This window comes from Dreissena polymorpha, chromosome 5, assembly GCF_020536995.1.
Source record: "Dreissena polymorpha isolate Duluth1 chromosome 5, UMN_Dpol_1.0, whole genome shotgun sequence".
NCBI classification, from domain to species: domain Eukaryota; kingdom Metazoa; phylum Mollusca; class Bivalvia; order Myida; family Dreissenidae; genus Dreissena; species Dreissena polymorpha.
Window position 1 is genome coordinate 87,630,167 of NC_068359.1, and position 13,205 is coordinate 87,643,371.

Here is a 13,205-nt window from a genome sequence, read left to right on the forward strand (position 1 = left end):
CTTTGTAGTTTCACAAAATATAACGACAACAACAGAACTCTCCAAATTATTCAATCGTTTCGCGCTGCAACTCTTTATAATTTTCAGGTTTTTAAATCGTCAAAAGATGCATATAATGGGTATTTTAGTGGATGGTAAATGTTCAGTATTAATGTTTCCTCACAAAGATCATAACAAAAACGAAAATTTGCGAATATGAAACAACTTGTTTCAAATTTGTCAATTTACCAAAACGTGAAAGTGATTTTTATAAATATTTTCTTAGATGTTGGCTGATGTATACTTTTAAATGTGTTGATTTATTAGAAGATTCATATGCATTATGAACTATTTAAAGGTCCAATATGCACTGGTAGAAACTTCAAAGGGATATCTACGATACAAAGGCATTTGGACCGAATCTTCAGTCTCATACAAAAAACACCCAAACGTTGTTACTTAAAAATGGAGTAATTGACGTGACATAAACTGATGTTTTCCAACTACATCCTCACAAATGTCTTTTCTTGCATCTAGAAAAATGCACGAACGCCCGCTTTTCTTTGAACCGATGCTTATGACACCATGAGACATGTAACCTGGTATGGGACATATTTTTGTGTCGCCGAATATCCTTGACTATGTAACTATATGTAATTATATGTCATGTAATAACTGTTGTTTCATTCTACTTTGTTTAGGATCAAAGCTTCGAAGTCTGAAACTAAATATAGATCCCACATCGACAGAATTATGTTTCGCTGACGAAGGTTTACAAACGTGCAACGGAGACCGGAAATATGCCAGCAATTTCCTATTGATTGTACTCGCTTATATATATCACTTGACTGCCTAGTGTCACACGAGGCAAAAGTAAATCACGTATGCTTAGTCATTATATATGATATCATTTGAGTGTGGTAAGAATGTTTGGTTTTTGAATATGGCTTAAAGTTGCCTAAAGTTTTTTTTTATATTTTCATGTGATAAATGCACAGTGCTCTTGAGAACAAAATACTTATCTTTACGTTTTAATATGCGTATAAATATGAAATGTGTTCGATGTTCGAATATAGAGACACGTATTAACGTATAAATATGGATACAATTTCAGAGTGTTTAATATAAATGTATCACATGCCATACCCTGTTTCCCGTGTTATATGACCATTACGATTATTTTTATCTCACACATGTGCAATATACTTTTAAAGCGCTTTAATTTGCTTAGTTTTCGTTCGATTGACCAATCGCATTTTGTCAGTTTGCTGAAATAATCTTGCAACGTCAAATGACGTCACGAAATGTAAACAACCTTCGGGATTTATCATTATGTTTGCGTAAATATTTATTTAATTCGCTCATTTAAAGGGATCATTTCACGGTTTGGTAAAAATGACAAAATTGAAAAAAGTAGTTTCAGATTCGCAAATTTTCGTTTAAGTTATGATATTTGTGAGGAAACGGTATTACTGAACATTTGCCATGGTCTAATATAGCCATTATATCATCTTTTGACGATTTAAAAACCTTAAAATTATAAAGCGTTGCAACGCGAAACGATTGAATAATTTGGAGAGTTCTGTTGTTTTCGTTTAAATTTATGAAACTACGAAGATTGCTTATATAACGTCTAAAATACGCAACTTATGTATGCTTGGCAGGATAGCTAAGTTGACTAATGCGTTTTTACTTCAGGATTCCGGGGGTCACTGGTTCGAGCCCTGCTGCGGTCTACTTTTTTTTCTTTTTTTAAATTTTATTTTGGATTTTTTACTGGAGCTTTTAAAATTTAATGTTTACATTTATCAATATAAAGCATTTAATGACAAACTTCAAAACGTTCCAAAATCTGTGAAAAGGCCCCTTTAAAAGCATGTGATAAAAAAGATCTGACACTCATTGTCATTTCTTACCATATTATATTAAACTTGTATAGGAAATTCGTTAGTAAGCTCGCCAAAGGCTAGCTTACTAACAAAATTTCTGAGCTCGTTTAATAAAAATATGGTATGATATGACAACTCGTGCCAGATATATATATATAAATACTATTTTTTACAATATATAATCATAACTTAATAATATATATTTATTATATATGTTACATAAATATTTTCAAAAGCTAAATACGATAATACATTGAATATTCCTGTATAAGGCGTGCACAATCTACAGCTATACGCCATTTTGTTTGAACGAGAAAACTTTGTTTGATTTAAATCGAATTTCAATTATAAGAGTCAAATTCTTTGTATCGGTATTTATCGGTACATAAGCAACTCTTGAAACTGAACCCTATTGATAAAAAACACGTACGATCTTTTATTATATACCTGTGTTATGCTTTTCACAAAATACAGGTTGTATCAATTGTTGAAATAAAAAATCCCGTATTATCTTACCGCTGTTTCCAATTCCGTATTACTATACTAGCCGGACTACTTCGACCCATTTAATGACGTCACATTACGCGCACCGAAAATTGAAATATTTTATATTACGAAATATATTACGTAGTACATCGTGTGACACAATGGTTTTATCTAAACTCTCTGGAATTTAAGGACTTGTCGGACGTGGTGTTTTTTAAAAGTAAACTATTTGTTAAAAACATAAAACGGATTCAAAACGTATTTTGGAGTGTGTGTTTATCATGCATAAATGTATATTTCGATAGGAATACAATAAAATAGTGTGGTTTAAACTAAGTTTCGATAAAGACTTTTAAAATGGAAGTGGAAGTGCATATCGTTTCAACGTTTTTGTTATAAACATCGGATTAAAATTAAAAGTTGTCAACTTAATTGTTATAAATATTGGATTAACGATGGCATTGAGGTAAGCGTTTTGGAAATTTGTGTTTTCCCGGTTCGAATGTTAACACGTTAATTGACATAAACTGTATTCATACGCGTCTTAAATAAACTATGGCGTACCTAACTTTTAGTCATTGTTTTGTCAGTTTTGTTTAAGTAAAAAATACAATTGTTAACTGTTTTCGTTAGTTGTTGTATATAATAAAAGAAATATTACGCTAGTCAATTGTTCCAAGAGTTTGTATCACTCTCGTGGCTTGTGCTATTTCGCATCACACTCGAGGCTCCGCCTCTCGTGTGATACGTCATCACACAAGCCACTCGAGTGATACAAACTCTTGGAACAATTGACTAGCGTAATATTCCGTATGTATGTTAGTTAGTTTACCCAAGATATTAAAACTGGGCCCGTATACACCAACCAATTCTTAGACTTCAGTCTAAGAATAAAGAATATTCTTTACATTGGATATTCAAGAGCTGCTTTATTTCTGAGTCAAACTTGGCATTAATCACCTCTATCTACATCATTCTTCATGAACAATGCTTTGCTTATGGCAAAATAACCAGTGGTTGACTGTAAAGACTCAAACATTGAGCATAATTTTATTGTTCTAAGTCTATTCTTTATTATTATGTCTAAGAATCGGTTGGTGAATACAGGCCCTGAAGTTTTAATGTCGTGGGTAACCTAACATACAAGAGTTTATCAAACTGGCAACTAATTAAACATACACATTAAAGAATGAATACAATATATAAGTATGTAATGATCTTACCGCCATGCGAACCCTTATTAAATATTTTGAACAGTAGACACAAAACGATTCCGCATCGTCCAATGCTATAGTTGCGTTCATAAAACACTCGAATTATTAGTTATAACGTTTTCATGTACTTGTTTGCAGACAATATACTTTCTTGAGGATGCGCACATGCAAACACAAAATAATAACAATATGTAAACAATATGTTATACATATTTCATTATTGGTCGTTAAGTTTTTTTAAAAACGTAAACATGTTTACACTAACACTTTGTAAATCAGGTACAACATTTTTAATTAAATGATTTTTATAAATAGCTATTTAAAGTTACAGCGTAAGCAAATATTCTGCTATTGGGAGGTGGGGTGCCATACACTGCAATTTCACGAAAAAACATGTTCAATGAAATGCAAAAATACCATATACACGTTACTGACATTCATATTAATATAATATTTACGTCTTGTAACACAATTAAAAATGGTATTCACACACAAAATACAAGTCAACATAACGACTAACAAAATAAGATATTTTTAGGAATAAATATTCGACACTTATGGACCATAAAAAATAAAATCATCAACATTTAGAGTTATTTTGTTTGTTTGGCAAAGTTTTCATATCTTCAAAGTTTCCAGTTCATTCAAATCTTTAACGTCCCTTTGATTGCGCCCAAGTGTAAATTTTCATAACTCTCCAGATCATCCAATTTAGCGTCCTGTGACTCTGCGTCCTCTTGTCCTTCTCCTTGTTTCTGAGGAAACTCGGTGGTCATCTCCCTCTGTTTGTTACCCGCAGCTTTACCGCATTTTAGACCAAACTGTCCCTTCTGTCGCCTTGGGGGAACGTCATAGTTCAACTTAGCTATTCCGTTTTCAGAGTCATCATTTCCAACCGGTGTTGCCTGTTCAGGCTGTTGTTTAGCACCACGTGTTTTCTTGGATAAAATAGGTTTACCCTTCCCCCCATAGCAGTCATCCACCGCGGTGTTGGCAAAGGCCTTCTCATCCGCGTGGATGGAGGCTTTTTTGGGGCGCGTGTTTTTGTAGACTTCTTTACCAGGTTCAAGTGTGTGAAACTTATTGCAAGACGGACTGAACTCCTCGTATTTCTCTAGGTCCTAACATACACAAAGCACATGGCCTTTAATTAACTAACTAAATATACATATAAATGCAGTATTATAATAATATCTTTTAATAGTGACATACAGTCATCCCTCTTCATAATAAGCACACTACACAATAGCTTACCGGAGTACACACTGTGCATTTCGTGCACAACTTTACAAAAACCTTTTCATTAAGAATAAATAAATCGCAAAGTTTTACATCACACGAGTCTTCAACTCGACAACAAACACATTAACATATTTAGTAACACTTGTAGAAATAATAATAGTAAATGTAGTAATGGAAGTAAACTTGTATTACATTTACTTTGTTCTAAATAATTATGTGTCGATATCAAAATACCTTTACTCGACAACACTACAATTAAGCACTTGTATTATACATGTCGAACTTTACTCTTGTGTTAAAAACAACGGATATCTTTCGATATCATCATTTGAGTTACTTGACATTTTTATCCATAAATCTGTATTTTACAAATCAACATTGTCGGTAATGTTGTAGCGAGAAACACCATATACATTAGACAACATCGCACCTTCAGGCTGTCATGTCGGAATATTAGTAATTCTGCGTTATAATATAATCGTTATCACAAATCACACCCAAACACTATTTACCATACTGTCCACATTGGGTTCAATCTCGTTGACATAACCCTGGCTGTTCAGGCGCCCCTTACACTCGCGGGCGACCTCACCCTGTAGTGTGGCATACTTCTTGCCTGTGCAGTCCTTAGCAAAGATAATAGAGCACCATTTCAAATAAATATTATCATATTTTACATGATATTTTATTATTAACGGCATCACCATTTAGGAATAAATACAATGTCAGACAGTGTCTGTTCGTTCGACAACTCAGCCTCCGCGCTTTAGATATGACTAGTTCTCGTCATAGCTCTATCATACCCCTACCGCCGTAACATACCACATGATGATCGTAGATTAAAATATTTTTATTTTATACGATTTACCGTACGCTTGGAAATTTAAATTATATGAAGAAATCGAACATGCAGCAAGTGCTAACATATCAAACCTGGAAAATCTTATCGGCCGTTTTTAAAGGTCAGCTATCTAAAGTATTTATGACACGTGACATGAAATTTGATACTCAAACCCGATATTATAAGCATAGTTCATACAAAACGTCAAAATAACGTCTCTATCGATTATAAACGTATACACAGCCAAACCAAGTATCCACATAACGATCGAGTATTTCATACCTCATAACTAATTTTGCATTGTACGGCCGAGCTGTCTAGCGTCAGAGAGCGTGCCTTGTCAATGTCAGAGGCTCGTGGACGTGTGTTCGTGCTTATGATCGTCTGTCTGCAAAACAGAGACATTTTATGTTTATAAGTTCGTATATAGGGAAATATTTGGATGCGCCATAATGCAGCCTTATGTCTACTTTGAGTGATCCTGAGGGTTAATAATACACTTATAAGAATATATGAGCCTTGTTCTGAGAAAACTGGGCTAAATGCATGTGCGTTAATTGTCATCCCAGATAAGCCTGCGCAGTACGCACAGGCTAATCAGGGACGACACTTTCCGCCTAAACTTGATTTTTTGGTAAGGAGGGACTTCCTTGAAACTAAAAATGCCATTAAAAAGGAAAGTGTCTTCCCTGAACTGGGATTACACTTTACGCACATGCATTAAGCCCAGTTTTCTCTGAACAAGGCTCATAAAGTTGGTATATCAATTGTCTTTGTAATTTCAATGGGTACGATATTTCGTAACACAGTATCTGTTATTATTTTGTTGATACGCCTCACTTGAATACATCGGGGGTTATATGACGAGGGTGCAATTTGAAGCAATTTAGAATGTTTAAGATCATGTCCGCAAGTTCAAGGTTAAAAAATGGACGTATCTAACATAATTGTATTCTTTATCTAGACAATTATAAATTATCTTCGAAATATTATCGTTGGCTCATTTTAATGAATTCCTTCAAGTTACTTCCGTTAATAAAATTTGCAAAATTATGTTTAAACAAAAATGAAAACATAATAATACATAAACGAACAATAAAAAAATGAGCTACACCCTTTAATGTATCCAATACAAGTACAAAGAGGTGATACACTGCTAGAATACTTGTTTCGGAATCGCCTGAGACTCTGCCGGTACTGTCGTCGGCGTTGATGTCGCCGGTAACCATAGACGGCCCCGACGGCGGCAATCACGATCACGATACATCCTGCTACTCCACAGGCAATGGCACCACTCAACTTTCTAATTTGATCTAGAAATGATAAGTGTTTGTTAAATTTAAGCCTTAGTGTACTTAACTTTTAATATTTAATAGTAAATGCTAGAAACACCAAAGATATAATTTTGTCTTTCGCACATATTTTTAACAATAGCGGAATGTTCTTTTATTCATTATTAATTTAATCAGATGAACCACTAATAAACTTTAACACTCTTTTTAAACATTCAATAACATAAAAAAGTAATTGTTCGACCTACATTATAATTATGGGGTGGTTACAAAAGCATACTGCTTTATTTTAATAAACATACACAATGTACCGATACTGTTGATAGGCCATCTTCCTGCATATTTGAAATATAGATATTTATACACACGTAAGTATTCCTTTACTGCAGCTAACACGTCTGTTTCTCGAACTATATGTACTGAAGGTTTTAACCTTGAGAAGAACCGGGGAAAAAATCACCATCGATGCTAAGCTCTGGGATCGGTGTTTCAAGACGGGTCAAGGTGGGAGCATAACTATCCCTGTCTGGACGATAATCAGTCAAAATGTTTTGAGTCATTCGTGTGCTGACGTCAGAAGTGAAAATCAAGGTACATGAGCAATTGATCATTTGTATTGTCACTATGATTTTTTTAAATTTAAAACGAATAATCACTTTTCATACAATTAGACAATTCAGAACGATCCATGCAGGATAAAATATTAAGGATTCAATCCGGTTCAAGGCTTAAAAAGTATATAACTAAATCTTTTCAATGATGCTTGAAACTTGATAATTCATGTATTAATATCAACTACAGATAAATATATGACTACACAAAAGTTTACTAAACGGCAATGATAAAGTAATCAACAAATTGCAATCCCACCTACGCTTATTCAGAATGCACCTAAATATTTTACGTACTTTCGGCACACAAGTAACTGTGAGGGTTAGAGCAGTTGTCAAGGCGTTCTACAAATGTACCGTCACCTAAACGTTGAAAGCCAACACATTTTGAAACTGAATCTGAAAAAAAATCGAACGTTTTTGACAAATATCATGTGCATTATGGTATAAAAACGAGACGTATGTTCAATGAACTTGTTTTAATGAAAACAAATACTTTGCAGGAGTTACATCAAATTAAAATATACTATATTTTCAAACTTAAAATAATTCACCAGTTAAATTTCACTGGTAACCTTAATTTTACTCTTTAAACAGTATTATACTAAGATATTATCCAAATTGTAAGATACCATTTAAACCATCTATTTTGCCGGTTGTATACTTCGACAGCCAGACAGCTGGGCCTTTGACCAACATTGCAACAGCGTTTTTGATGCTGTGACTCGGCAATGGATCCCACGTGTCCCCATTGAACGTGCACTTCTGGCGGGCCTCTATCCAGTTAATGGACGTTTTTGTTTGGGTACACGTATATATACCTGAATCATGAAATATAGGAAACGTTTCTACAATCTCCTAAAAACACAGTGTTAAAAGCATCGAAGTTCTTATTTGTAAGCATTTAATTATTTGTATCTTTAAGTCCAAAATTTCTTATACAAGTCAACGATATGCTGCTTTGTCAGCTTAAATGTTATCCCATCAAAATATTGATATTTTAAAAATTCTGGTATTACTTTGCCGGTTATGACTAGAGGACACGCATATGCAGTTTCCTAGGTATCTCTCCGAGGGCATATAGGCTATCTTCAAGTGCTCAATTTGACCTATAAGTAAACAAACATTCAGAAAGACGTATACGGCAATAAACATGTCGTTGAATCTAAGGTACGCTGTGTCTAAAACTAGATCCGTGAAACCGAATAACGAGAAAGCTTTTGCGTGGGTTGTGTGTGCATGACTATATAACATATTAAACTAAATCGTTATAACGTCAACTTAATTCATGTAAATATAATGCACTCACATACATTTTCGTTAATAATACAGACAACCAACCAGAAGTTATAAACAAACAACAAAGAAAATAGTGAATAAAAAGTCGTTTGACCTACCACTAGCATATTCGATCCTTGTCACCTTGGCGTTGACCCAGACGACTTCACTAGGCTTGACATTTGCCAAAAAAATAGCACTTGGCATCTCTGACATCAAAATACGATTGTCATTTATACACTTGTTTTGTGCGGACTCCCAATCAGTTGCCATGGAAGCTGACTTTAATTTGTCTTCTGAAATATAATTAAGGACAACTTTGGTACCATAGCTCGTTTTTAATACACTGCCATATAAACAAAATTACGTTTTGTCCGATCTTTTGTATACTTAGAATAACTAAATTATTGCCTTTATGCCACATAACTTGGTATACATTCGTATAAAGGCAAAGCATAAAGCATTACACGCTTAAATTACGTAATGAATAAAAAGCACAAAAGCAATCTATTCGATAATTTTAAGCATAAAGAGTGCAGATATATGTGTACAGACGTGATTGAAGACGGACACGGTGTCATTTAGAGCATTTAGATTCCTTTTTTTTTTTCGTGATTTACAAAATAAGGTAGACATCAATATATGATAACATATTGGTATGTGCGGAATCGTAAACAATTACTCTGTATATTGAAATGTTTGATGATTTAAACTCACCGCCACTTATCTTACACAATTGTACTTTCATTCCTTATGCAGGAGTATACATTAACAGCAAAGAACGCGTATATTAACACCACTAACAATTTCCACAAGCCGATTAAGTATTTAATATTATAAAATGAAATATGAAGTTTTAAGGGTATAACATGTATGTGTTCTCATAGTTACTCATTTAGGATATGTTTTCTTCATTTATGATGGAATTAAATAGATGATTTTATGTTCTGCTTATATAGAGAACAGTCTTTGAATGAAAGCAAAACATAATCTCACCGCTTTGAGAGCTAAGATGAATTAATCCCAGCAAAGCTATCAATCCAGAGAGAAACGTCATTATTCAATACTTCCATAAGAAGCTTGGTCTGCTTTTCTTTTGCAGTGCATTGGCATGTGTGCTATCATAAACACCAATAGCCTATGTTAATGATGGTTATATTGTCAATGAAAAGTCACTAGAAGAAACAGGCGATTTAATTTTACACTTTGGTCCATACTAACCATAACTGAAGTGGTAAAATAGTTTTAGTTTCTGGTATTTTCTCGTTTCAATTAACGGAAGGGACATATAAATATGTTTCACATGAATAATCATGTAAGGTTAAAGGAGCAAGCTAATTTTTTTTTTATTGATTGATAGGACATTATAAAACGAAACCCCACATTTTGCTTCCGTATTTAAGAAAAGGGGTTTTGAGTTTATCAACAAAGATATAATGTATGACTTTCTGCAATGTCTGAAAATGTGTACGAATACCTATTTTATTCTAAAATAGCTTTAAGGGCCTATCCAGCAAGAGTGTTTCTTCATCACTAAATGAACTTCCAGTTATGAATACAATGCCAAACATATTGAATCGGTTAACAATATCTATACATTTTGTATTGTTATTATCATAAAATAATGCATTGGTAAAGGGTCGACCGCCTTTACGATAAATCAAATCTATTTTTGTTTATTACTTTTCAGTATAAACAATAAGTTTTCATTTAAAACAGTGATCGTACGATAGAACCTTGCCTTTACATTGTATGAAACGTTGACATGTACTTATCTGCACTTCATCTTACTATCTGGATTTTATTTATAATATGTTGTTTTTTTAATTATTCCTAAATTATCTGCACAATCAAGAAAAAATGTACACTTATGTGTGCAACCCTTTCTCAAATGAAACCATTGTGTGTTTTTTTTTCTGAATGATTTCGGTATATTTAACTTTGTAGTACTTGTAATACGCGCTTTGAATATTGTATATATTTTAATTTTATTCGATAATGAATATGTGCTTGTAAACAAATGATAACATTTAGATTTTAAGTGCGTAATAAAACATGCTTGACATTTATATATAAAACCAGCCAGACAGCTTATTAATAAAACGTGACAAACATATACATCTACAGAAATATGTTTTACAATTGTACATTCTTAATTGTTGTTGTTAAACTCTTATTGAATAAATACAGACAGTGAAGATCAAGTGGCCTCACTTTCGACTCGCATTCTGTGTGGCTACTGTTCGCATAGGCGTACTTCCTGTTACTTTGTGTTAAAAGCACGTGGGTTTGCTGATCCACAGTTAAATTCATGCCACACGTGAAACCTCTTTAACATTCACAAAAGCAGACGTATTTGATGAAAAGAATTATGTTGAACGAATGCGGAAATACAAAATGAAGCCGCAAGTGCATGCCTGCCAGTTGTTGGAGGATTGTGGGTTGAGGACAATACTTATTCAAACATAGTTAAATTTATCTTTCAATTTTTTAGGTAGAACTATACTTAAATAACTCTGAACTCTGACAATTAACTTACGCCCCGTGGTTTGTATTCAATTTGATTGAAATATTGAGATATAATACACGATAATGTTGTTGTTTAATTCCCTATACATCATATTGGTATACTTAATACGACCAAACCAGTCAGTTTTAGTAACCGTCGATAGTCGTAGTAATGTCCCCTCAAACGGACTGATGTTCATAAACGTCCACTTAAAAGTTTGTGAAATATGCAAATATATACATACATATATATATAGTACAAACATGCAAATCATATTATATTTGAGTCATTCCATTTGGAAGTTATTCTGAGATCTACAGAAACGTCCCTCAATAGTATCAGGTGCGATCATTATGCGTTGCTTGCATTATATGTGTTTCACAGTTAAGCACCTTGGCATATGTTTGCACAGTGAAAAAGATGAGCAACTGTAATTATATGTCAAACAATAATGTTGTTAGATTGGTGTTCGCTCGTTTGCACGCTCTATTTGCACAATGAAAATGTACAAAATAATGTTGAAAAACGCTCAAACATTAATTCCACAAATGCGTTTAGTTTTGTCTACAAGAAGCAGGTCAGGACGAAACCACCATGTTTACATATATATATCTTACCATGCCTGGATATCACCATAGATTCATTAAGATAACATTTTTGTGCACATACATATATAATAATAGTATGTGTTACGTAGCTTTTATTCACATCCATTCATTACAAATTGTTTTGTTAATATATATGGTAATTTTATGCTTTATCATATAGTTCGTTTAACAATTCGTTCATTTTGCTTTATATATTACAGGCATTGATATAACAGAGCTAGGTTAAGTCAATGCATAACATTAAAAAGACACAAATATTTTACAAACGCAGACACATTAACAAATGAAATATTCTTATAGAAAGAAAAGTGTGGACGTCCCCAAAATATAAACCTTTAATCAAATCAAATGACCATGGAAAAGTTATTTAAAGCTAACAACACAATTTACACGAAGATCATGCTTCTGGTCTAAAACAAAGTTTTACAAATGCAAAATTAGATTTTTCAAAAGTTTTCTTGACATTTTGTGCTAGCTTGAAAATCCCATGCTTAGCAAAATTTATACTTTAGCCCTAATAAACCCTTCCTCTTGCATACACATACTTTCTTATTTATATTATAAAAATATAATGTTAATTATTGTATTCCTAAATTACATTGTTTGACAGGAACGTTCAGGATACCCTGGCATGCTCATTGTTCAATAAACTAATTGACGATTCTCTGTGTAAAAATACAATCTTAGAATATATGTAATATATTTTCTTTATTTTTATTACAAAAGAACGTAAATTGTCACTAACAATGTTCATTTCATATTACAAAAAATATTTGGGTCTTCAGATTCTATGAATATTGCTTGTCTGGAACCACTGAGTGTATCTCTTTATATATTACAATTAATGTATGTAATTTTGACCATATAATCTTATTTTAAAGTATATTCTGGTTTGAATGTAAAGTTGGCATATCTGTATTATATCTTAAAACACTATGAACAAGTTTGTTCGGAATATACCCCAATACATGTTTTTTAAGTAAAATGGTATAAATGAACGTTGTTTACTTTGCATTCTAATGACCGAAACAATTGATACTTTGAAAAAAACCTCACAGTTCTGATTACATCTCCATAAATGTGAAGTAATTTTAACATTAATAAGATTTTCTACTACATATTACTTTTAAAACTTTCCAAAAGTGCTTATTATATCACTTACGGATACAATGCCAATGTCATATTAGTTGTTTCATATACACTTTTCATATCTATCTTGAAACTATGGTTATAAAATAAATGTATATCAAAGATAT

At 32.8% G+C, this 13,205-nt stretch overlaps 1 protein-coding gene and 1 pseudogene across 1 annotated transcript; one reads left to right on the forward strand and one right to left on the reverse strand.

Moving 5' to 3' along the window:
- Positions 1-13,205, forward strand: part of LOC127831432 (carnosine synthase 1-like) — a 228,265-nt pseudogene that overhangs the window by 87,770 nt on the left and 127,290 nt on the right.
- LOC127832714 (uncharacterized) lies at positions 3,763-10,053 on the reverse strand. The gene is made up of 10 exons (XM_052358336.1): positions 9,829-10,053; positions 8,952-9,128; positions 8,574-8,663; positions 8,187-8,375; positions 7,852-7,953; positions 7,377-7,469; positions 6,817-6,964; positions 5,934-6,039; positions 5,323-5,436; positions 3,763-4,689 (listed from the first exon to the last, which is right to left on the reverse strand). Exons 1-10 carry the CDS (start codon positions 9,887-9,889, stop codon positions 4,213-4,215), a joined length of 1,557 nt encoding a protein of 518 aa, XP_052214296.1. The 5' UTR covers positions 9,890-10,053; the 3' UTR covers positions 3,763-4,212.